The sequence below is a fragment of the Simochromis diagramma genome, unplaced genomic scaffold, assembly GCF_900408965.1.
Source record: "Simochromis diagramma unplaced genomic scaffold, fSimDia1.1 OVJJ01000208.1, whole genome shotgun sequence".
In the NCBI taxonomy this organism is placed as follows: domain Eukaryota; kingdom Metazoa; phylum Chordata; class Actinopteri; order Cichliformes; family Cichlidae; genus Simochromis; species Simochromis diagramma.
This window is the reverse complement of record NW_024386789.1, coordinates 396,089-421,542: the sequence shown is the minus strand read 5'-3', so window position 1 is coordinate 421,542 and position 25,454 is coordinate 396,089. Positions and strand designations below refer to the sequence as shown.

The window sequence follows — 25,454 nt, the reverse complement described above, 5'->3', positions numbered from 1 at the left end:
TCATTGAAGTATTAAAAACAAACCTTTATATTGTCTAAGGAGCTTAGAAAGAAAAGCATCTGCACTTCTTTAAGTTGCTTGAAGACGTTTCACCTCTCATCCAAGAAGCTTCTTCAGTTCACTGAAGAACTGAAGAATTCCTAAACAGTTAATGCAAAAGGGGTTTAACAAAAACCCCTTTAATTAATGCTGAAAGTCGGCACTTCAAAAAAAAACAAACTGATTGCTAAAACTTAAAATTCACTGTGATGGCGTACAGAGGAAAAACTACAGAAACTTTGTCCAGTAGATTAGGGCCCTACTGTAGCTAAGTGAACATTGTTTTGCCAAGTTTCCAGTCATCTTCAATGAAGCATGAAGTTTATTTTGTAATTTAAGATCCCACTGAAATTGAATTAGACAACAAAGGGTATGCTTGAGGGCCCGGATCCTGTGTGATTGGCAAGTCCAGTATTTTTTTCACTTTAGGCGAGCATGAGCTCCGAGTCTGACCTGGATAGTTTATCTTACTTTTGAAGAAATGTTTGGTAGATTTTTCTAGGGTCAAGCTGTTAACCTTTGTGGGTTCAATCATGCCTTTCCATGTTCACATGAGTTTTCTTTTGCAGTGACACTGACAGAACGTGTTTCTATCAGTGACCAAAGCACTGATAGAAAGCACATTTTTCTGCCTCACCAGGACCATGAGTGTGGCAGCCCACTGTAATCTTTGATGTAGTTTCAAACACACAGTTTATGTTGGCATAATTTAAAAAAAAAAATACCTTTCATTACTGGCTTGAGTATACCACTTGACCTTAGCTATCCATAGCATGAAGTAGAAGACTAGAGAGGAGCTCAGATTTTATTTTTTGTACTTTACACCCAGCTGTGATCTGTGCACACACACTTTTTGCAGTAGCGGTATGAGGTTGTCTCCTTTAAAGCTTTCAAGAGCTGACCTTGAAGTCCACAAGTGTGAATATAACCTGTGTGGTGGCCAGTTATGAAATGACTGTGTCTGCCTCTCCAGTGGAGTCGCCACCTGCCAGGTGTTTCTGTGCCCTCCACACAATAAATGCCAAGAATGACTCCAGCATACGTATCCCTGCGAGAGTAAGGAATGAGGGGTCGTCTCTTTTTATTCTGAAAAATCAAACAGTGATGTTAGTAATATTTGTAAATGTATTTTGGGGTAAAAGTATACACATACAAATAATTACATTAATTTGCATTTGTTTACTGAAGTGAGCTGTTATTTCTATGCAGCAGAGGTCAGTTATGCTGTTGAATGCAGCACATCATCAAATGCGGTTTGCTAGCTGTTATATGCTCTTAAAAGCTGTGGGAAGTTGGGCAAAAAAAGACAGGCAGGGGACAAAGACATGCATGTTAGGTTAATTAGTGACTGTAAATTGTAGGTGTAAATGTGAGTGTGAATGAAGTGTTGTCTGTTCGCCCTGAGATAAATTGGCAACCTGTGCAAGGTGTACCCCGCCTCTCACCCCGTTGATACCTGGGATTGCCTCCGACACAACCATAGCTCTGAATGGGATAAGTGAAAGGAAGTGGATTCATCGGTGCTTTTGGAAATCTGTTATTTCCTATTTCTGTTGTGTTTTGTGTGCTTTTGCAGCGTTTTCCTTATTGCTGGCGTTTCCTTACGGTAAGTTGCAGTCCGTTTGGCCTCTCAGGGCCACCGTACATTCTCTTTCAAAATGTCTGCAGAGACTAAATGCTAGCACCAAGCTAGTACTGTAGCAAAGAACCTAGGACCCTGAATGATGTTAAAGCTGAGTGCGTGCTGACCTGAGATAATTAGTCAGGCTTGTATTATTGCAGCTTCCATTTCCCACCATACTCGCCATGTACTCTATGTGATACAATGCAGTGTGTGTTTGGTGGTGGGTACAGCAGTGTAACAGCATTTTTGCCCTCCAGGGCTTCACACCAGTCGCATAACAAAACTATGAAGTAGTGCGAGACATTAAAATGTCCTCCATTGCTTAACATTGCAGTCTATTTAGAGAAATCAGCATTATTTCCACCTCTGAGTTGGAACAAGTTCTCAGACACCTTCAGAAGTCCTTGCCAGCGCTAGCAGCTGCATCGTTAGCGCAACGCAGGTCCCTCTCACCTCCCACTTCCTCCCCTGCTGCAGTTTAAGCACTTCGAGGTGTTCTGATCAAGCTTCTGGGCTGATTAAAAGAGTGCCATGGACTATTGTGGAAAGCCTGCGATAGCTTTGAGAGGCAGGTAAAGACCTGATTGCATTGTGAGGAGGAGGCAGGTTAAAGGAAAACTCAAATGAAGACAAAAACAAAGGAGGGCCTCGTGAGAGCTGTTGGTTTTCTGCAGTAGGAGCTGAATCCCAACCTGAAGCTGTGAAAACAAATGAGAAATTGTAAGACAATCCATGCTGCTTGTGTACTTTAAGCATTACCATGAAATTAACATACCATGTCGCATGCATATTTGATTCTTTTTTCTTATCTGGCCCCCAACATGATGAGAATCTGCACATCAGTTATGTAATTAACGCTGCTGCATGTTCCCTTCATACCGGAAACGTTTATAAACAGCTTAGGGATAAAGCACACAGTTTATTTCCCATGTTCCCAGAACTGATAGCATATTAATTAACATAATCCATTACAGCTTAACTTGGGATTTCATTTAGATAAGATACAACAGAAATGTATCCTCTGATCAGAGCCTTAAGTGATCGAACCCCCTGCTCCCTCCTTATAACTACAGGTTATGTGAACTTTGATGTAACAGGCAGGAGTCTGCGCTCAATGCAGAATAAATTGAAAAAGATGAAAGGAGGGGGGGAAGAAAAGCCTGAAACAATCAATTTTCCAAGACACTATTTGAAGATTCAGCGACAGACGGCAGCAGGGAGAGTTGAGAGGAAAATCCTCCGAAGGGCTGGTTCACTCTGTCTCTCCTGCCTCATCGCCGAGTAGGTAATAAATAGAGGCGGCGAGTGACTAGCTGAGTAAATACAATGTGCCAAGCAGGCTCAGTCTCTGAGGGAACAAGGTATGGCAATAGAGAGAGAAAGGATGAGATTGGAAGTGGTGGAGGGCTTGAAGAGACAGGAAGGGATGGGAAGCAGTGTGAGAAGGATAAAGGTAGTCTTAGGGTTTGAGAGGCTAGAGAAGAGCAGGATAAAATCAGCTGCCTATAGGTGGAAAATGGAAGAATGGAAGAAGACATTGAGAGAGTGAAGATGAGGTGGGGATTGGAGAGCACTGTTAGAAATGAACATCCTCTGAGAGAGGGTGAGGGGCTGAAGGAGGGCAGGATGAACCTGAAGAAAATCAACAATGAAGGAAAAACGAGGCAGAAAAAGGTATTAAGGTAAAAGGTAAGAAAATAAAAAGACAAAGGTGAGAGAGGGAGCAGAGAGGAGAAGAAAAGACTCAGAGAGAAAGAAGAGAATGAGAGAGCAAAATTTGAGAAGGTGCTGTTCATTGGCGGTGCAGAGGAGGGGCATGGCCCACCTGCAGGGATACAGTGAACATTTAATTTAGCTTCTGCCAGCTGAAGAACAGCAAGACTGAACACACACACAAAAAAATGCTCACGCTCAGATGCAGGTCGTGCTTTCTGACAAATAATCAAAACCTCCAAACACTGAGAAACACAAACAGCCAAGCTGAATCACAGGCTGCAGGGAACTGAAAACAGTAATAATTGCCACTTATTAACTCGTGCTAATTGAAAGGGCTTATTCTGGTTTTGGCATAATAGAAAATTCTCTGCAATCCTAAGAAGCACAGGTAGGGATAAATAAATACAGTGGAGAGGGATGCTAAGTAAAATGCAAAATAACTATGGTGAAGGGTAGAGTGGGGTAGAGGTGAGGCTGTTCCATGTCGTTATAAGTAACATGCGATCTGATGCCACGTGTGTCTTGTAGAGAGAGCAGTTCTGCTTATACAGTGATCTTGTTCAAAGCAGGGTCTCTGTCTCCTTGATTCTTCTCACAAATGTAATAGCTGGGTAATTACATGCTGTCCTGTAAAATGATCCCACGAGGATCTGTGTCTTCAAGGAAAGGCTGGAGAGGCAAAGAAAAAGTGGACGGGGGATGAAAAGGTGAAAGATGGTACATTTCTTTATGAAATTTAAAAAAAAAAAAACAGGAAAAATGCAAAATTTGCAAATAAATATACTAAATATCTCCCAAAAAGACTTTTGGGAGAACAATGTTGTGCCATTCTCTCATTTCATGATGTAACAGATGTTTTCAACCAGTAAAAGGTCTGCACTGCAGGCAAGTTTGGACTCTTTGACTATGAAGCCGCACTGATACACTGAAAAAGATGTCATCTGGATAGGAACATGTGTCATCCTAAAACATGTACATACCTTCCAGCACTGATTGTACCTTTCAAGATGTGCAGACTGCTAATTCCATAGATAATGATGCATCTCATCAGAGATGCAGGCTTTTGTTTTACACGCTTATAACAAGCTGAATAACATGTCTCCTGTTTTTTTTGTCCGATCACGTCACAGATTTTTACTTTGAACCAAATCTAATTTAAAAAGAAGGAGATGGAGAAGTTGGCAGTGTTTATACATATGTGGCATTTCCATTGCATGACAGAGCTTTAACCTACGTTTGTGGCGAGCTGTGTTCACAGACTGATTTCTGAAACTGTTTCTGAGCCCATGCAGTGAATCATGCCTGATTTTAAGGCAGTGCTGCCTGAGGCCCCAAAGATCACAGGCGTCCAATACTGATTTTCAGCCTTGCTTTGGATTCTCTGACTCTTTTGATTATTTCGTGTACTATAGATGATGAGATATTCAAAGTCTGAGACAATCTGCGTGTCTAAGATGCTCTTTTTATACCCAACCATATAACTGACCAATATGACAGTTGAACTAATTCGTTGCACAATTTTTCTCCAGCTGTTTCCTTTTAGTACCACATACTTTCTAGCTTCTTTTTTCTGCCTGATCCTAACATCCCAAAGGGGTTCAGTCTGGTTAAGGTGAAGACTGTGCAGGCCAGTCAAGTTCTCCCGCACCGGACTTGCTCATCCGTGTCTTTATGGACGTTGCTTCGTGCACGGTGCGCAGTCATGTTTGAACAGAAAGGGGCCATCCCCAAACTGTTCCCACAAAGTTTGGAGCATTAAATTGTCTTGGTATGGCATGACTCGAATGGCATCCTGGTACCACGCTGGAATTCATTGAGCTTCTAAGAGCGATCCATTCTTTCACAAGTGTTTGTTAAAGGTGTTTGCAAGCCTAGGTGCTTGATTTTCACATGTAGCCGTGAAAGTGAATACATTTGGTAATATAGTGTATATGTAAAACACAGGAACATCCCAATCGTTCAGGTTTGCACCACTTAGGTTCTTTAATCTCATAAAAGCCAAAGCCAAGCCCGGCAATTTTATTCCATTAAAACAATAGAAATGTTAGAGAACATGTCTCGTGCTCAACGCTCGGTGTTCTTGACTTACATGCAGCCAAAGAGTGTAATGTTTAAGCAGCCATCCACATCCTAAATGGGCTTGTAACCAATTTTCCGGTCAATGGGCGACAAGCATTTTGTACACCCTTGCTGTTCTTTTTTTAAAATTTTCCCTCTATTCCAACCGAGCACAGCAAACCCAGAAACGGGGAACTGTGTTTCCCAAAAGCTCAGAGAATGCTTAGTGAGCCAGTGAAGGTTAAGTATTCATTAAACCAAGAGGAAAACAGATGCAGCGAAAATCAAATCCACAGCATCCATCCATGTATGCATACGGTTCACAGAGAGAATGTGATGGGAGGACTGATGAGTTCATCTCGCCATATAAACACATCTACGCTTTACTACACACCTAATCTGTATTTAAATTGCACGCACACACCATCTGCATGCGTGCATAAATGCACTCTGACATGACTTCGCATTCTGAGCTTATTATGCAACAAATGTAGTGGCCGATTTGCTTTCATCCGTGAACGCGAGCGACAATGTTAACAATGACAGTAAGTGACACAGAAGTGTTGGTAGCGTAGATGCGATACTCTTTATTGTTCAGTCCCTCTTTGCTGTGACAGTGATGGATAAGGCCAGGCCGCCGACAAAAGGCAAGGACAGAAAAGTACATAAGAACAAACGAGGCATACTACAAAGAGAACAGTTTGGCTGCAACTCAATAAGCCAATTTCACTTTCTTTGCTTGTCATCACTCTTGTTACCAGCCTCAAGGTGCAGCAAGCAATTACGGGGGAAGGAGATGGACTCATTTGAAAGAATACTGATGTACTGAAAACTCTACCCAAAAAGAAGGGAAGCTCCACCACTGAGCATTTTAAGACTACCTGAAATACGTAAAGAAGTGTGTGATGTGCAGCAGTGGTCACAGAGTTTCAGGTTTAAAATAAGCCCTGTGGAGTATTGAGTGCTTTTTCTCCAAAATAAAATAATTGCAAAGCTTTTTTTTTTTTTATGTTTTAAATATACTGCATTGTTTACATCAACAGGAGATCGGGAGCCTTGGTCAAAATAGAAACAGCGTGTATATGGATGCTTCATAGTGCTATAAAAACCCCAAAGCGTATCAATCAGCTGCTTTAAGGGTTTCTTAAGTCTTAAATCACAAAAGCTTTTTGTTATTAGCGGGAGCTGCACAAATCTGATAAATTAGCTCCTTGTTTCTGTCTTTTAGGTTATATTAGCCACTAACAGCTAAATGCACCCTAAACTTCAACTGCAGCTGTGTGAGCTGTTTGATTAATGTGGGCACCATCCAGTCTAAAGCTCAGTGATGGTGGCTTTCTGATTGATGCTGCATACAGTTGCTGTACAGGACACTACCACATATATTGTATGAATATTTGTGCTGAAAAGTTAAATGATTCCCACCTTCACTGTAAAACTGATGAATGAACAGCTGCTTTTTTATTACTACAAGGAACACACGACATGTTTGCTAGCAGTACAGATTACACACAATCATGATCTGTGGGCTTATTTTCTATAAGGCAGTTCTGCACCTGCAGTGTTTTATTGTATCACAGTCATATAAAAGGAATGATAATAACTATCTCAGGGATTAAAAACCTGTATGTATTGATGAAAGTCGTGTGACAGTTTCCTGCCATGACTGGAGTGTTTAGCAGCGGCTCGATACTAGTGAGGGTCGTTTTTTGTGTGTTTTAGAATATCAACTTAATTAAAAACACACAAGGCTTATTCTGTTAACCTCCCATCAACAATAGTCAGGAGTGTTTACCACTTTTGCGAGCCGCCCCCTTTGATACAAGTTTCCCAAAGCCCTTCTAACACAATCACTCATTTGAACGTAGTCCGACTACTCTTGCGTAATCTATGCATATGCATGAGCTCCTGCTTTACACCACACTTGATGCTTGGCAGCACTTTGCTTGCACTCTAACAAGCAGCTTTTCTTCAAGTGTTTAGTCATTTTTAAAACATTCATTTGCAACATAACGCCGCATGAAAATCTTGCTAAGACACATTAGCAAAACAATCATTAAATATTGAATTGCAGTTCAGTCAGTCGACCTTTGATAATCACCCATATTTATGTAATGAATAGGAGGGTAAACCTCCAAAACACAGCTATTTCACAATCGTGTTCCCCCCTCCCAAAAACAAACCAGTTTAAAATATAATTAAAAACAGAGTGCAATGATATGCAAATAATTTAAAGACCCATATTTATTTGAAAATGGATGCAAGGACAACATATCCAATGTTATAACTGGTCATTTTTCTAGATATTTTTGAAAACGTGTCCGTTTTAAATATGATACCAGTCTCTTGTCCCAAAGACACGTTTTCCACTAACTTGCATCATTTTAGAACTGAGGACACCAGCTGCTGCAGTTCTAAAAGTGAAATATTTTATTAATCTTACTTTTTAAAAAATAAGATTTCTAATGTTTCACAGTTTAGAGCCTCCTTTGTCATATCTTTTGTTTTAGTTTAGTAATAGGTCTGCACTGCAGGCTGGTCAGATTAACTCCCCAAGTCTTTCACTACAGAGCCGTGCTGTTGTGACAAAATGCATTGTCTTGGAGAAATAATGGGTCAGCATTAATGGTGCTTTATAAATGTGCAAGATGTGCCTCAGTGCTTCCTGTGTACCATTTTCAATATCATGAAATCATTTGCAGATGATCACGTTCTGTTTATTAGCATTTTACAGAAAAGTCAACTTTTTCGGTAAAAGAGTTATTTGGTCAATTTTAGTGGTATTTTGTTATTTTACCGTTTTCTAATCTTAAAATATGTACGACACGAATTGATATTACACAAGGACAAATGTACTGGCCCATCTCATTACATCTATAGGAGCTGCTCTATCATGGGAACCGATGCCATGAAGCTCCTGGTGCACAGTTTCTAAGCTGATGTTAACACCTGCAGATATTGAGTCACTTTTATGCGCTGTGTGCCTCAGCACTCGGCAACACTGCTTTGTTACTACACATAGTCTGCAACTTTGTGGCTCGAGTTGCCGTTCTCATAATGCTTCCTCTTCTAAGTGATACCTCTCACAGTTGGTTGCGTTTGTAAAATTTGCAAAGGTGGAGCACACTGCTAGGTTCTTGATTTTATAGACCTGTGGCAATGGGACTGAAAACCCCTGAATTCGACAATAAAGAGGTGTGGGCCAATATTTATGTCAATATTATGTTTGCATTTACTCATAAAATGTGGCTGCTTTTATTCTAAGTCACAATCCTGGTTATCCCAAACCTTATAACCGTGCATCAAACTAAGATCACTGGTTATGTGATCATGTATTTTTGAGAGGACATACGAATTTACACTCATTTACAGCAATTCATTCATTTAGCAAGGGGCTATTCAAAAACTATGAAGGAAAGGAAAAAGGAAAGACTTTTTTTTTTCCATTTTTAAGAAAAACTGACTCCCCAGACATTTTCACAGTCTCTTAGATATTTTAGTTTACCAGTGGTGTTTAAACCAAATCATTACCGTGATTATTAAATTGAATTTCTAACTTCTTTTGATAATTACTGCACCCATGGTAACATTAAGTTATGTTACACATATCACAGATTTTCTATAAAAGTCATATAATATATCAGAAGCAGGAAGAAGGAATGCCCATTGCCTGGTGGTCCACGCCACTGATGGTGAATCAGTGTTGTCCAAAAATGTAATGGCACTAAAATGCTGAGACATAAGCAGAGAAAAAAAAAAAATCATTTCCAACCAAAGACTTTAATCCCCCCCTTTGACCTCCTTCACATGCAAACCCGTTCCCTACCAACCCAGAGCAGGAATGCAGCTACAAATACTGTAGGCACTGTGACCATGAAATACTTTCACTACAAAACTTAAGAAAAACAACATGTCCCCATCATCCCAGTGTGTTTGAGAAAATAGAGAGGATTCCAAGCTAGTCCATGTGCAGCTTATAGAGTCTTACAAAGAGTCTTGGCAGAGAGTCTTTCAGTCTCTCAGTGAGGTAAAAGACACTATTTGATTGGGTCCATCAATAGGCAGTTTCAGGGGAGCAATTCATCCCCTACTTAGCCAGGCAACACAAAGAAATCTTTTCATATTCTCCTAGAATTGCCTGCAGTGAAGGTTTAGGTGACCCAGGCGTTTTATCTGTAACGCCTTTAGTGTCCTTCAGATGCTCCAAATGTCCTTTCACACATTTGAGCCTGTGGTTCACAGTCCAGAGGCACTGCAACATCGTCCCCAGATCTGAGTTCGAAGGCCCTCGGGTTAAAGGTCACCACTCTGAGGTTCAGGTCTGGCTTCCTGGGTGTTCCTGCGGCCCAGTCTGGGAAAACGTGACGAAGTTTTCGACCGTGGCGTCTTGGCTCCGCCATCGTTGGCTTGGGGTGTGTCTCTAGATAAGAGAGAACAGCAGGAAGGAGAAGAAAGACACGTGGAGTTTAAACGAACATCTGCTGAAGTTTATTACCAAGTTTATTATTCAAACACACCACTGATGCTGCGTCTGGTGGAATAAATGCATCATTTCCCTTCTGCCACAGAACCTCTCCCCTTTGAAAACCAGCTAATAGATACATTTCCATTTTGCTTCTCTAATTGACTGTTTGTTTCCCTTTAGTTACTATTACTACATCTGCCAAGATTCTCTCTTGGATGGCTCATTTGCAGTTTACAAAGGATTCATTATTCAAAATTTGGAGCAATTTATGAAACATGAGGTCATTGCTTTTAGACAGAGGGTGACAAGAACAGACTTCTCATTTCTAATTAGTGTGGTTTTTTTCTGTGACTAACTGATTAATTCAGGAATACCTGTAATACATGGGAATAAAATTAAAGAATTGTTTTTCCAATTCAATGCTATTTTATTTATATTGCACCAAATCACATCAGTCGCCTCAAGGCATTTTGTATTGTAAGGTAAAGACAGTGAAATAATAGCAAGAAAACCCCAACAACTAGCCCCGCCCCCCATAAGCAAACACTTGGCGACAGTGGGAAGAACAAACTCCCTTTTAACAGGAAGCCAGCTTTTGTGCTGTAAAGCCACAGAGTCCTGTCATTAGTTGTGTAATTATAAGAAACGTGAGATCGAGTTCTAAAAGCTTCTTTTTCTTGGCTTACATATTTGCTTGGATTCCTAATCAAATCCTAAAACAAGACAAAATCCTTTAAACTGGATTACATAAACTTTTATAATATAAATTTATATAAACTTCTGCTACAGTGTGAAAAATGTTGCAGTATGTAAAGAAATCCATGGCTTGAGCTTTTGCAATGATTGTATAATCACTGTTAGTTTTACCCTTTTTTAATTTCAACCTGATGACATTGAACGAGAGCCACTTGTCTAACAAAGGAAATCAAAGGCAGGAGACCGAACACATCGAGTCGAATGCTTTCTCTGTGCACCTGTGTTCTCCTGCTCAGATTTGATTCCTTTCAGAAACAACCAGCAGCGACTGCAGCAAATTAATCATTATTTCTCAAATACAGCATATAAGCCAGTCACCTCTCACTGCTGCTGGTGAAAAAAACTGTGAACATTAAGTGTAAATAAAAAATGGGCACAGTCAAAAAAAGTCAGCCATAGTTTTTTTGATACCTTTAGAAGCTAAAATTCAGCATCTTGGCTGCTTCACAACAAGCAAAAGGTGGATCAGACTGAGAAATCAGGGACACTGTATGCTCATATATACTTGGTCAATTGCAAAGTGGCCTCAACCTAAAGTAGACCCTTGTTTATTGTCAGTTTTGGCCTAAATGGGACCACTATTTATATAATATTTTTGATTAAATACCACATGACACTAGCTTTAGGGCTTGAACTCATATCAGAAGAGTGTTTACTGATGTCTTTTTTGCAGTATCCTGCTGCACTTGGTTTCACCTTTGTTACCTGAATGCTCCATCTTTCTCATACACTCTGTGGCAGTGACTCTGTAATAGAAGCAGTGGGTTCAACTGTTCAAGTAGCAATAAGGAAGAGAGCATCTCCTTCTTGATGTCCAATTGGCCCAAATTAATGATGCACCACAGCTGCTGGAGGTATGATTAAGATTAGCGGGGACATCTGAGCTATTCAATGTCAGGGACTTTCATTTCCACTCGAACAATACGGGCTAAAAATAAACACACTTGTGGCATGGTGAATGGGTGGAAGGCAGCAGGGGCAAAAAAGCTTCATGGTGGCGGATCCCAAAAACTCTGTCATGTTAAAACAGATGGATACATAGAAGGAACAGTCACAGCACAGCCCTGCAAGCATACGTTTGCATTCAAAAATGCAGTATATAAATGCATGGCTCACAAGTGTCTGTGTCATAATCATCAAGATCAGAGAGCTTTGGGCTACAGCGAACTGCTTCAGATCAATTAATATATGGTGAATATTTTTTCCCCCCTCTGGCATAACGTACATTTAGCAGTGGCTCAAGTACCACTTATTCCCAGACCTCCACTGCACCAGGCAGACTCAATCAAACACAGTCACACTATTTGAATTTGACAACGAATGGGGGAAAAAAAAACTGATATGATGGGGAGTTTTATCAGCAAAAATCATACTAAATTGAGTGCAGCATGCAGAGTTGAAACTGCAAGCCACCTCATTTATTCATAGCAAACTGTGTAAAATAGCAAAATGTGTCAAATTAATTAGGCCTATAGATTTTTTTTCCCTGCCTCTCAGCATGTGTTTGTCCTCCATTTGGACACGATATCGATTTGTGCAGGATAATAACTTTCCCAGGCACTGTTGGAATATTAAAAACTTGAATGAAGAGAAATCTAATTAGAGTAAACAGGAGCACAAATACAAGCACGCAACTAAATGAGTGCCTAACCCAAAGGTAGGTTATAATAAACAGTACAGTTTGAATAATTATCAATTCTCGGCCATACACACACAAACAATGCACCACCGCAGTAAAAGGTTGTGTACTTATTCTGAGGTCAAACTGCCTGAAACTCCTCAGCAGTGAGATAAAGGTCTACAAACCTCTTTTTTCCCCCTGATGCAGCAGGTCAGTAAGGCGAGAGCCCAGATTGAGTACCGTGTTCTGAGTAAACTGCAAAAGTGGTGAGGTTGAGCTGCATACTAAGTGGTGGCGAATCTAGGAAGAGGTGTTACCTCGTCACTGTTCCAGACAAGTGAGGAAAATTGCAGCATGCAAGACTGGAGAGAGTGTGGAGAGAGACGAAGATCTGCGGCCAGATAAGTGTTGGCCACCAAACAAAGTGTGTGCCTTATTTCTTAAAAAAACACAACAACAAAAAACACACTGCTGTAACTGAAATGGTAAATGAACTGCTTTTCTATGGTGCTTTTCAAGTCACAAAGCATTTTACACTACAATCAATGATTCACACACACAAAAAAAAAAAATCACAGCTAGGTCTGCCCATGTTCGCCTCATCATCAACAATGAAGGACAGAATCACCGACCTTCTGACTGCTGAACTAGGTGTCTATCACAGTGAAGCTGGTCATTGTTAATAAAACAAGGGTACATCCACGCTAGCAACTTTATAATCCTGCTATCAATTAAGCAAACGTACAGGACATTTATTGGCTCTTCTGAAGTAAGCTTTCATTTGAAAAATGATCTTAAAAACCAAATCAATCAGTAAAAACTCCCATAAAATTGTGCACTTGAAAAATAGACTAAGCTGTTTATAAAGCATCTTCTGTTTACTTTTCTAAACCTTAACTTTAGCATTTTTGCTACCACCATGTTGGTTCATTGGAGCCAGAAGTCTCCAAACTTGAATAAGGTGCCTAAATGCCAAATTATCAACTGATGCTAGAAAATTCTGTTAAAATGCTCCAAAAAAGCTAAAGAAGTCACTTGAATTAGCTTAGAGCAGTGTTTCCCAACCACTGTGCAGCGACATATAGGTGTGCCATGAGAAATGATCAGGTGTGCCGTGGAAGATTATCTGGTTCCACCTGATTGGTACTCTCAGCGATTGGCTGAGTAATGGGCAGAACAATTACATTCTCTTCCACTAGAAGGCAGTACAGCTACCTGCTCTAATTAAGTGAGTTGCCAACTGCCAGTAAAACAAAAGAAAAGGCAGGGCATAATAGCGATAGCTAAATATTTAAAAAGAAAAAATCTGACCTGTGTCCTGGAGACAAACCGAGCTAATTCTGCTATACCTGGTGCACAGGGGAAAATGATCACTGTGCTTTTTGTGATATTTTTGTTTGGTGGTGTGCCGTGTGATTTTTCTAATGTGAAAAATGTACCGCGGCTCCAAAAGGTTGGGAAACGCTGGTTTAGACCTATCAGCTACAGCTAGTCAATCAAAGTGGCCACTGGACTCACTTTAAGCATCAACTAAATCCTAAATGGGTGAGTTAGAAACTAAACCCATTTTCTGGTTTTATTTAGTGAAGACAATCTTTTTAATGTGTTAGATTTATGCATTTTAACATGGGAATCTCTGGAAACAAACTCAGTTTTCCTTTTTTCCCCTTTTTTCCTACACTTCAACTCCTCATAAACAAAGTTTCAAGTAATATCAAAAAGCACAAAGCGTTTACTTTTAGAGCCTGCCTCATGTAACCACTCGAGGAACACTGCATGTTAATTTAAGTGTGTTGTGCAGTGAAAAAAACAAACAAAGAAACACTGAAGATCACAGAAGATACAGCATACTGACATCAGATAGGATTTAGTTACACGAACTCTTTGTACTCTTTGTTTCGCATTAGAGACGTTTGAGCCTCTGGAAATAAAGACACCGTCCACTGTCACTTTAAAATCTCATCCTGTAACAGACTGCTGTGATCAAATAGATAAGCGTCAGTGCTTATGTCAAAAATAATGCTAAGTAACGGGAACACTTCCAGCTCTCCGACACTTCAGACAAACCACAGGAGGAATAGTAGTGTTATAGCTGTTTAATGACTCACAGCCCATATCGAAAAGCGATGGTAAACTTATTTTTGGAGTTTGTGACAGGAATACGGTCCGTGCAAATAACCACGAATTTTCAGGTGTTGACGTCACTGCTTCAGCAGCAAAAAGCTGTCATATCAATTCTGGCTTTGATTGATGCATCTCTCTCATAGCGATCTGTGAGCCACTGAATTTTGTGTCTTTTTTCAATGCACTGCAAGATTTGTTATCTTGCATTTGTGGATCTTCAGTCTTAGTGTTTGCCATTGTATCTGCCAAATCGGCAACCATACCTGCTGGCATCTTGTAACCCCAGACATATATTGGCTGTGCACAGTTAACAGAGGGGGCGGGGAAACAGCTATTAACAAAGTGAGCTGAAAAACTCATGTGCACAGATGCACTGAGTAACTGAAACTGTGAAGTAAACAATCGAGAGCTACTTTTGAGGTGAAGGTCACAGTTTATGTTAATGTTTCTCTCTGACACTGTGGTCAGATAATAAAGTGATGCATGGTTTCTTTAAAGGCCGAGCGCTGCTCAACCTTGCGCCTCCTCCACCTCCGACCCCTCCCTCTTCCTCCATCAACAGGTTCATGACCACATTATTCAGGTGCTCATTCCTCACCGCAGAGGTTAGACATCATGAAAACACCAAAGGCAACATTATCAAGGGCTGTTGAGATGCACGGCCCCTTACAAACCCACAGGAGTCGGTATTATTGTGGTACAGTATGCTGATCTGAGTTGATGAAGTGTCATCTACAATTTCACTGAGTCGTGTGTAAAGATTTCAGCGTCACTACAAATTACAACAAGAAGACAACAGCTATTCAGCAACTGACATATTTAGAGGCTCTCTGCTACATGCTACACGTCTGCTTGCACACCGACTACAAAGCTTAGTTGTGCGATGGTGTCACTACGGTTACACTACAAACCAGAGTTTTTTTACTTGTAGTTTTAATTGAAAACCAGCACAAATGAGCTTGTCAGCACATGTTTGTTTTCCCTTTCTGCTCTAATACTTTGTTGTCTAAAAACCACACACAGAAAATATAAAATCTCAAGGACATGCTTTAAATGGGTACACACTGAGATGTACATCAGACACCAAATGACAAGGAAGGACTTCAGAAAGACTGCAGAGTTATACCACACACACACACACACACACACACACACAGACTCACTCCTGAGGTGAAAACAATATCATCCACGCTGGAAAAAATGTAGTCGTTTCATTTTGAAAGATGACGCCGATGTCTCGGGAGAAGAAACAGCATTCCACTCGGATGGCGCGACAGGTCATACATGCTGGCTGATCGCAGTAAGTGGAAACTGATGTGAATATTGACAGGAAACGACTGGAACATCTCATTTTGAAATGTAGCCTGGGCGGTAGGTGGGCATCTGAGGCATCATACATTTTCACACTTGCTAGTCTGAGAGTGTGTGTGTGTGTGTGTGTGAGTGTGAGAGAGAGAAAGAGGGAGAACATACTGTGTATTTTCCATGTGTGAATATGAGTGTTAAAGTCAGGGAAAGTTTGTTTTCCAGAGACTTCCAGGATTCTGTCTGCTCGCTTGTATCCTGTGCAAACTCTTCACACAACACTAGTGACAGTTAACGCTTCCTACAAAATGTTGTATATTACAATGATATAATAAACAGAGGCAAACGCCAGGAAGCTGTTATTTTTTTCTTTTTAGATGTTGTGTATGCAAACAGTGGTTAAACAAAACCTTTAAATAGGTAACCATGGGGACTATACTTGAGCTTCCTGTAGACAAAAAGCTAACACCTGCATTTGATGATAGATGTTATATAAAGGAAACTAGAAAATTATTTACATTACTCCCACTCAAATTAGGTGAGAGTTCATTCTTAGAAATTTCTGGCAAAATTTCTCTCGGAAGTTTCTATAAGACGACGCCAACCTTTAACAGACACGATCTGAACATGTGCTAGAAGCTGTTACCTGAATCTGTTGCACCTACGCACACAACTGCATGTCATATATTTAAGCTAATATTCTGTTTTTCAGGAGCTTATGTGTGACCACTTACTGACAGAAAGGCAGCAGCGACAGCAGCGTCTCTTTGGTGGGGCTGGCTGTGAACTCTGGCAGCGTCTGGATCAGTTTGTTCATCACCGTGCGAAGGTAGCCCTGCAGCTGCTTCCTTCTTTCCTCCACAAACTTGGCATCCTGAGACAGATGAAGAAGAGTTAGTCTGAAATAGACACTGAGGTTAAAGCTGCACCTGAATACATACATCATGGACTGCGTGTGACAGGATAATATTTCCTCATAGCACCGAAACCACACATGACTCTGCCTTAGAATTCATTTTCTTTTGGACTTCTGACCTGCTGATTTGGGTTCACTTTAACTGCTATTATCAGTATAGCACAATCCCACTGCAAATACAGCAAATTTTATTGGATGATTTAGCCAAGTGCCAATGAAGGTGGACGTTTTCAATGTTAGGTTTACTGCTGTTCAGCTAATAGTTAGCAAGTGCTTGAAGACTAGCTGGCATCTTACATGAAAACTACGTGTGACTGTGGAAACCTGCTAACAACCACAGAAACTCCTCTTCGTGACCGATTTCATCTAGTGACTCCCAGCAATCACTTGCTAACCAGTGGTTGCTCGTGAAAACTGAGGCCTAAAGTAATTAAAAAAAATAAATAAAGGAAAAAGTGCGTGTACGCCATTAGCAGAAATCAACTTCAACATTTGGAAAGGTCAAAGAGGACCTTTTTATAGAAACAATTGCAAATACTGTATACATTTACACATTTACATTTTTCTTTCTTAACTGTATTGGTGACAGGAAGTATGTCCATTTTTGCACATGTGTAAAGTGACATAGATTGTGTTGTGACAAGCTGACCGGGACCGTGGAAAGGTAAGGAGTTGCAAATTGTGACTTAAAGACATGTAACTGAAAAAATATGTCACTGGTGTGCCAGATTCAGGTCCTTTACAGGTATCCTCTGTGATGAATGGCTTTCAGCTTTTCTAGCATCCATACAAACCAACAGCACCCTGCTGACTCTCTGCCAGCGGCCAGGCTGTCCAATCCTTTCCAATCTGCTCTGACAAGAGATATTGCATAATCCAAAAAATAAAAAGCATTTTTTAGGATTACCACATTTATTATTTGTGTTGATTTTGTCGTTTCATTTCTGATGTTGATAAAGCGCAGTGTTCTGAGCATTCAGACCCGCTTCCACTGTGCGACTCTGAAGGCAGAGGCACAGAGCCACATGGCCAATGTGAGCATGGCTAATCGGCATCCAGCAAGGCTCAGAACAAAGCCTGGGCAATGCTCCGTGTTACTCTCTGGTGTTTGGGACTGGAACAAACAGCCATTGAAGGAGGCCAATATTTCCCTTTTTTTTCCAACTACTGCTTCTCTTTTGATCTCAAATCCCAAAACACATGTGATTTAATTGTTATGGCTTGAAATGCACATGTGGTTCTTTTGAACAAGAAGAATGAATACCAAGGCTGAATATGCAACCATGGGAAAACAATGCTTTATTTTAAGAAGATACAGCATGTGATAACACATCCAAAGAACAACTCACAATTAAAGTGAGAGCACAGGAGTGATACGGTCTTTCTTTTTTAAAAACATCTGGAATGCTTGGTGAGTTTTCTCAAAACTCATTTTCCAAGGAGCAGCCACATTCACACTTCATTCCTATCAATGCTTAAGAAATAAATATGGCAAATGCTCATAAATAAAGACAAAGCAAACACCAGGAGTCTTCCAGGAGTTTTTTTAAGATAGGAAACCGTCTGTATACCTGCGACATGATGCCTTACAGACAAATTGTGACTCAAGATTTGTTCCTTTCACGGGAACAAATCCACACCTCACTGAGAACTATATCACTTCTAGTTTGTTAAACAGTGGCACTGATGCTGATAGGACAGTGCAGAGCAGACAGAAAAGTGGGAGACTGTGAGAGAAAGACTCGTAGGTAAGTATTCATGTGCTGTTCCCAACTAAAAATGAACCCACCTAAAATCTCACATTTGAGTTGCAAGTCCTACATTTCAAAATTGATTAATTTAGATGGATAGTAAAAGGAAAAGAATTCATTTATTTTCCCATCCCAAAGTCAAATTAAATCAGTTTAACCCACAATACACACTTTCAGTCGGATCTTACACGCGACGCACGGCAGTGCTCCGATTACATCAATTAGCACAGAGGTAACAGGACGTGGAAGCTAAAACACTGAATCCTCACCGGTTTTGCCAAAATGTTATCATACATTAATTTGAATTCTTCCTATTAAATATGAGAATATATTATATGATTTAATACTGAAAAACTGAACAAACTCAGTTTGGATTTTGTGTTTGAACATGAGAGGCACTCTCAAACCTTTAAAATGTACTTTAATTATTTTTAGATTATTCTTTTATCCTCTCCTTCATGTACTTTATTTGAAATTGTTCAATAATGCAATGACTGGATTTTTCAATTATTACTACTGTGAACTACAGAAAAATGAACTGAGCTGAGTCCAGTTATCTCTTGTTTGCGTGTGCAACCTCGGAAAAGCTCATTTTATCATTTTAATAATAATAATAATAATAATAATAATGGATTGCATTTATATAGCGCTTTTCGGGGCCCTCAAAGCGCTTTACAATTCCACTATTCATTCAGTCTCACATTCACACACTGGTGGAGGCAGCTACAGTTGTAGCCACAGCTGCCCTGGGGCAGACTGACAGAAGTGAGGCTGCCATATCGCGCCATCGGCCCCTCTGGACATCACCAGTAGGCGGTAGGTGAAGTGTCTTGCCCAAGGACACAACGACCGAGACTGTCCGAGCCGGGGCTCGAACCGGCAACCTTCCGGTTACAAGACGAACTGCCAACTCTTTGAGCCATGATCGCCCTTAAACTGAAACTCACCTCTCTGTCAGCATAAAGAAGTTCACCTACATATTTAATCCCTCAGATTTTTCAAGATTTTTTTACTCACAAAGAAATCCTGTTGTAGCACAGAAAGAAATTGCTCAGCAACTCCTTGGGCTTAATTTCTCAGAAATAATAAATGTCCTTTTTTTCCTGTAGTCCCATAGAAAAAACAAAAAACAAAAACAGGAACACAAACTTTCCTGTCATTTGATTGTTTATCTATTTCGTTTTTGGCTTGGTGTTATATGATTGACCATGAGGGATCAAAAGTTGCAAAAAATTACAATACAATAAAAAATTTACAATTAAAAAATACAGTAGGAACTATAAAGTCCTTCAAAGCCATGAAGTGGACCAAATTACGGTGTTTGCCAGGATGATTCTGGCCCTTGGGCCTCATGTTTGACAGTCCTGTGGTAAAATATGTTTAGAATGAAGATGTTAAAGGTTGGATAACAACAACTGGTTATTATTATTTCAATCATTAATCGTTACTAAGATCTCTACATTTCAACCAGTAGTCTTTTTAGCCTTGAGTCACAGCAGAATGGCAACAGTAATAATAACCAAGCTAAGCTGAACTTTGAATAGTACACTATTATTGCATATTTCATACAGGCAGCAAATACTAAAGGACCTCTTTAGGTCTAGCACTGCTCGGCTTAAAACAATTTAAAGAAAATCATCAGCACTTTTCTCTGTGCTGAGTTAGTAACTGTATAAATCACTGCAATAAACACTGTAAATGTGGTGACAAGAAACATCCTCTGTGGGAGGATATGAGCTGCGTTCGGTGCAGTATTTTCACATTTTTCCTGTCTGAACCTACAAAAGTTAGGTAGATGATATGCAGGGCAACAGCTAGAGAGAACTTTAAAAAAAAGTTCATTGTAGCCCCAAATAGAGGATAAGTATGTAAGTTCAGCAGAGTGGGAGTGGATAACTAAACTCAGCTGCATGCTGGGTAAAGCAGACGGGGGTAAGAGCGGGTAAATCTGATGTGTCAGATTAGGCTGTGCACGCCAGCACGGGTTTCATGCTATGTCGACACAACAAGGGACACCCTGCCTGCTTTCACGGATGTCAGAGCAGTAATAACACTAATGGACATCATGACAGACTCATCCTCTTGTGGAAAAACAGAGGTTTGAAGAGAGGCCAGGTGCTGTGTCTTGTTTGCAGAGAGGAACAAGAGGGCAGAGCAGAAACTACTGTGGCATACTGATGCTGGTACAAGGCGGATGCTGTCCTCTTAAATCTGTCCTCTTACCTCCTGCTATCATAACACTGCTCTTTACTTGCTCCCCCACACTACTACACTCGTGTGATATCACAAGGACATATAAACATAAAGGTGGTGTTTTATGAGCATCTCAGTTCTAAGCTTTATACTGTGTGTCACACAGACTGTTCAATCAAGATGGAAAAAAGAAGAAGCAGCAAGACCGACTGTTTAGTAAAGTCAAAACTAAGATTTTGCATTTTTGTATGTTATAGAACATCCGTTCACTAGATATTATGAAGCACGTTGGTTTGGTACATCTAGAATAAAAGACTGATTAGAAGCAAGTCGTGCATCTTGGCATTGCCTTCAAGCCGTCATTTTAAATTCCTTATTTACATAAAAGGGGAGACAGCAACAATTTTCATTTCTATGGTCTGAAGGACTCGCATTCATGAAATCAAAAGACAGATCTGATTTTTAAAAATGGTTTTACATTTTGATGTCGCCCAAAATGAGATTCTTCAAAGCCCACAAGTTATAGTACAACTGCTACAACACAAACACTGCAAAACATTACAGCTTCATTAACTGCTCAGTGCAGAGCGCCGACACATCGACATCTGTGGCTCGTTCCACCACAGCACTAAACTAATGCCATGCTAATTCACATGAATAAGTTAACCAAGTGAAACAATAACTACACCTTCATATATCATTTCTGTGATAAAGAGCAGAGATGCCTTTTAAACCTCAACTGTGTATAAGTCAGTGTGACACTACGGCTGGCCCATATATTTCCAGTTTGGGCTGTTAGCTGGTTCTTTGAGGGCAAAACCAGGACAACCCTCATCTTCTTACTATTACAGAACTATCTCCTGTAGTTAGCCACATATTACCAAGCAAACTTTTCCCATCTGACTGCTCCTGCCACTGATGATGTAGCTGATATAAGAACTGACAAAGACTTAGAGTGAGTGATCAGCGATCTTAAAACATTTAGTTAGATTAGCTAAAGTGTAAGTGCAGTAACGACCCTGTTTCTGTCCTTTTCATGGTCAACATTAAACCCTTGTTTCTTCTCTGCTGTGGTAGTTAACTCAAGCAATGTCCATTAATCAGTCTCTAAAGTCATTTGTTGCAGGAGAAATTGGGGTTGTGTCAGAAAATGCAATGCAAATGCAAATTCCCACTACTGAGCCATAACGACTCAACAACATGGTCTTAAAGTGCAATCTAGATACATGACATTATAATAGCAGCACTAGCTAACATTTAACTGTCACTTTCCCTAGATGTAATCCTTGTTGTTTATTTGATTCTTAGTGTTATTTATGGTTTATTTTGATTTTCATTCATTGCTGAGCCTTTAGCTCTTCTCAACTCGTAGATCTAGTTCATGTTTTACATTTGTGGAGTCCCTTCTGTGGTTCCACCTTCTGTTACGTTCATGCATGTTCTATGGATCCTTGTTCCAGTGTGGTTGTTATTCGTCTGCTGCTTTGCTTTGCTTTGCTAGGCCTTCCACTCTTGTGTTTTGCATTTACTTCTACTGCCTCATTGACTTCACCTGCAGGATTATACACCCCTGATTAGCCTTCTGTGTATTGTCCGTCTCTGCTTTTCTTTGTCATCTGTAATCCTACCCTGTCTGTTTCCCTCTGTCTTATCAAGTGGATGTTGTTGCCCTGCAATTCAGTTTACTGGATCTTTTGTTATTGGAATTCTGCATTCTGCATCCTCTCACTGGACATCTACGCTGATCTGCCCCGATCGGGATTATGAAATGGTCATGTAATGACAGACGGAAAAGCTGAATATATAGCACACATATGTACACACAGCACAGCTAAATGTCACCTCCCAGAGAGACAGATAAGCAGGAGACAGGAGCTGCCAATGGAACAGAAGTGTAAAGTAGTCACATATGCGTCAGGGTCTCCACAAGTACTCTGTAAATTTGCTGCCAGCTTTTCGGTATTCAAGTCTGGAGGAGGGAAGGAAAAAACTCTAAATAGATAGTCGGAACGACGGAATGTTGCCTGGCAACAGAAAAACTCATTTAGAAGTGAAAAGTAACTACACACCCTACGGTATCAAACATTCTTACCCCCCTGAGATAAAATCAATGCCTTTGACCAAGACTTCGATCCTGCTTGAGAATCTCGAATTACTGTGTTTACAATGAAATAAATTCCTGTTGTGGTTTTTCCCCCCCTTTTAAAGAGAGAAAGGGCAGATTTAAGGACTTTATATGATAGAAGCCTCAGGCAATGCCGTTTTTTTCTCCCAGCAATTCGCATAGTTATTAGAAGCAACATTTAAACACAGTGCTTTGAAAGCATCTGGCACTTGGTGTCTATCAGGTATTTCCTGGAAAAGAAGGTTTTTCAGCACTACCTACTCAGGTGAAACAAAAAAAATTATCATAATGAGCTACCCTTAGTCATCACATTAAAGAAGAACATCAACCTGGGCTCTGATTTAGCCTGCAGTCCACTTGAATTAAGAGAAAGGACAGCAGTGGTACATGCTGGCAACAAAACAAGGTCAAAATGTTCCACAAAGTCAGCCCACACTGGACCACAGTGGGGCTGAAGAGGCTTCTCTCTTGATGCCTTGTTTAAACACTCTCAAAACTACGGGTCCGGATCATGAATAAAACATCGCATGCAATTCAAGAATGCCCATGCAAGACCTTCACAACGTCTCCTTTGTCATAATTAAAAGCATATAACATGCATATTGCATAATATGTGAGCACAACATACTAAGACTTGTTAATAATTCAGTGTGTAGTTTCTGATTAATTAATCAGGCCGGCCTCGGCACTCTACTCACTTTTTGTCACCGTATGCATAGATGGGCCAACCGCCACCAAGGGCCATGCTACTTTCAGGAAACCTAAACAAACGTTGAATGATTGTGATCACTGTTCACACCCTTGAATTCACATCAGACTGTTTTAGCATTTTGTGCATTTTAATGTATCACACACTGCTATAAATGAGTAAAGCTCATGACCTGGCTAATATCTGCTGCAGATTTGAGGTACGATCACGAAACCCAGCGTGAACCATAACTTCACAGCTGTATCTTAAAGATGTAGTTTTTATACATAAGCAAGGAGCTGAATACATTTGGCATCAACAGAGGTCATGGACAATATAAAGAGACCGCTTGCATGGTTTTAGTTGCAGGCAGAACACAAGATACTTAAAAATCACTTAAACCATTTGATGCCAGAGAAACACCACATCTCCCACCTACCCCATGCTGTAGGAGATTCAGTGCCATTAATCAGCAGCACACATGAAATCTGTGTACTCTGGTTCAAAGTTTCAGCTCTGTTGCACTTCTAATCATGCACAACAGTGGCTTCAGAGTACACTGCTTCACCTTTGAGTACACCTGTTTTTACTGCAACAAGGTAAGAATTAAAATCAGTGAATATAATCAAAAATTAAGCTTTTAAGGAGCTCTTAAGTTACACTTTAGAGATACTCTTAAAGCTTTTAATTGCCTTTCTAATAACCAGTGTAGTGCTGTGTGTATATCTTGACAGACTGTAGGATTAAAAGTGACTACCCACCTCTACTGCTCTCTTAGTACTTTGATAATGCTCAATGACCACAGGGGAACTATCCTACTATTAATGCCAGGGTACGCTTGAAACAAGCTACCCTGACAATTATCAGACCTGTTTTCTGACCTCATCTGCAGGAAAAGTTTTCATAGCTCTTCAAAGGGTGCAAACTTTAGGATAACTTTTCCTCACAGGCATTCATGGGCTCGTGCTCATTTACGCTTCCAGAAATAACAGGCAAAGCATGTTGGTTTACTCATTTCAGAAAATCCCAAAACTGTGAAGGTGCTGAACCTCAGAAGTAAATCAGTTTACAGTTTATATCCTATAAAAGTACATATTTTGAACCTTCCTATGGAAAATATTTGTGAATTCCCTGCTGTAGAGAAACTATTTCACCCCTGGACTGTTTGAGCCCTGAAAAACAAACCAAAAAGAAAAAAAAGATTTGGGGGTCTGATAATAATGTCTCTTTGATGTCATCACTCTGCCTCCTCTGTGCCTCAACATTAGCAGAAGGGAGGAGGAAGCTGACAGACATGAACAGGGAACACTTAGGCTGTAAGCGTGGGCTGGTCCCTGACAAATCAGCTGTTTAAAGGCTGTCATAAGCAGAGAGCGTGCATGTGTGTTACATCTTCTGTTTTACTTAGTTAAACAGCTGGACAGTCTCACCTAAAGCATATGCAGATGCAAGAGTGGGCGGTGGGGGTGTCGCATTAGCTCAATAACAGGACTGAAGAGACACAGAATGAAAACAAAGACTGATCAGGTCCAAACTAGCACTGACTTTGGGTGTTGACACTAAAGGTGAAGATACCATGAACAATATTAAAATCTCTAATTAATGTTTGCCATAATCAACGATCTCTTGAAGACACCAAAAAACCTTGAAAGAGAAATGTAGTAGGCAAGTAAACCTACTGCATTAGGTTTGCCTACTTTAACAGACTTTGAGTCAGAGTTATGCAACTTAAATGTAACAAGACTCCAGGATGTAATTACAGTCTTTATTTTGTTTATTCCTGGCCTCATCAATCCTGCGTTTCCTTGGGACCTTGTTAGAACAAAGACGCAAAGGTAGGACTTACATGTAAAAGCTTTAGAGTAATTAATTTAGTGAAGTAAGAGGCATTCATCAAGTAAACTTCTGTTATTCACTGTGCAGTGAATCTTTAAAGTGATTATGTCAGAGAGTAATGACCCACCTGCAGCCTGACATTGGACAGGAAAAAGCCAGTGATCACATTTAAAAGAGACAAAAAAAAAAAAACCCCCACATGATTTATGTGAGGCAGATGAAAGTTACATAAGTGGT

General features: G+C 40.2%; 1 protein-coding gene across 3 annotated transcripts in view; it reads right to left on the bottom strand.

The window, feature by feature from the left end:
* Positions 1 to 5,998: 5,998 nt before the first annotated feature.
* snx29 (sorting nexin 29) overlaps positions 5,999 to 25,454 on the bottom strand; it is a 146,956-nt gene continuing 127,500 nt past the window's right edge. For 2 of the 3 annotated variants that reach the window (XM_040023132.1, XM_040023133.1), the window contains 2 exons: positions 16,443 to 16,582; positions 5,999 to 9,857 (listed from right to left, as the gene is read on the bottom strand). In XM_040023132.1, coding sequence (XP_039879066.1) covers positions 9,731 to 9,857; positions 16,443 to 16,582 — 267 coding nt within the window. In that variant the 3' untranslated portion in view covers positions 5,999 to 9,730. The remainder of the gene's footprint in view (positions 9,858 to 16,442; positions 16,583 to 25,454) is intronic. The other variant, XR_005694700.1, reaches the window with a different exon arrangement.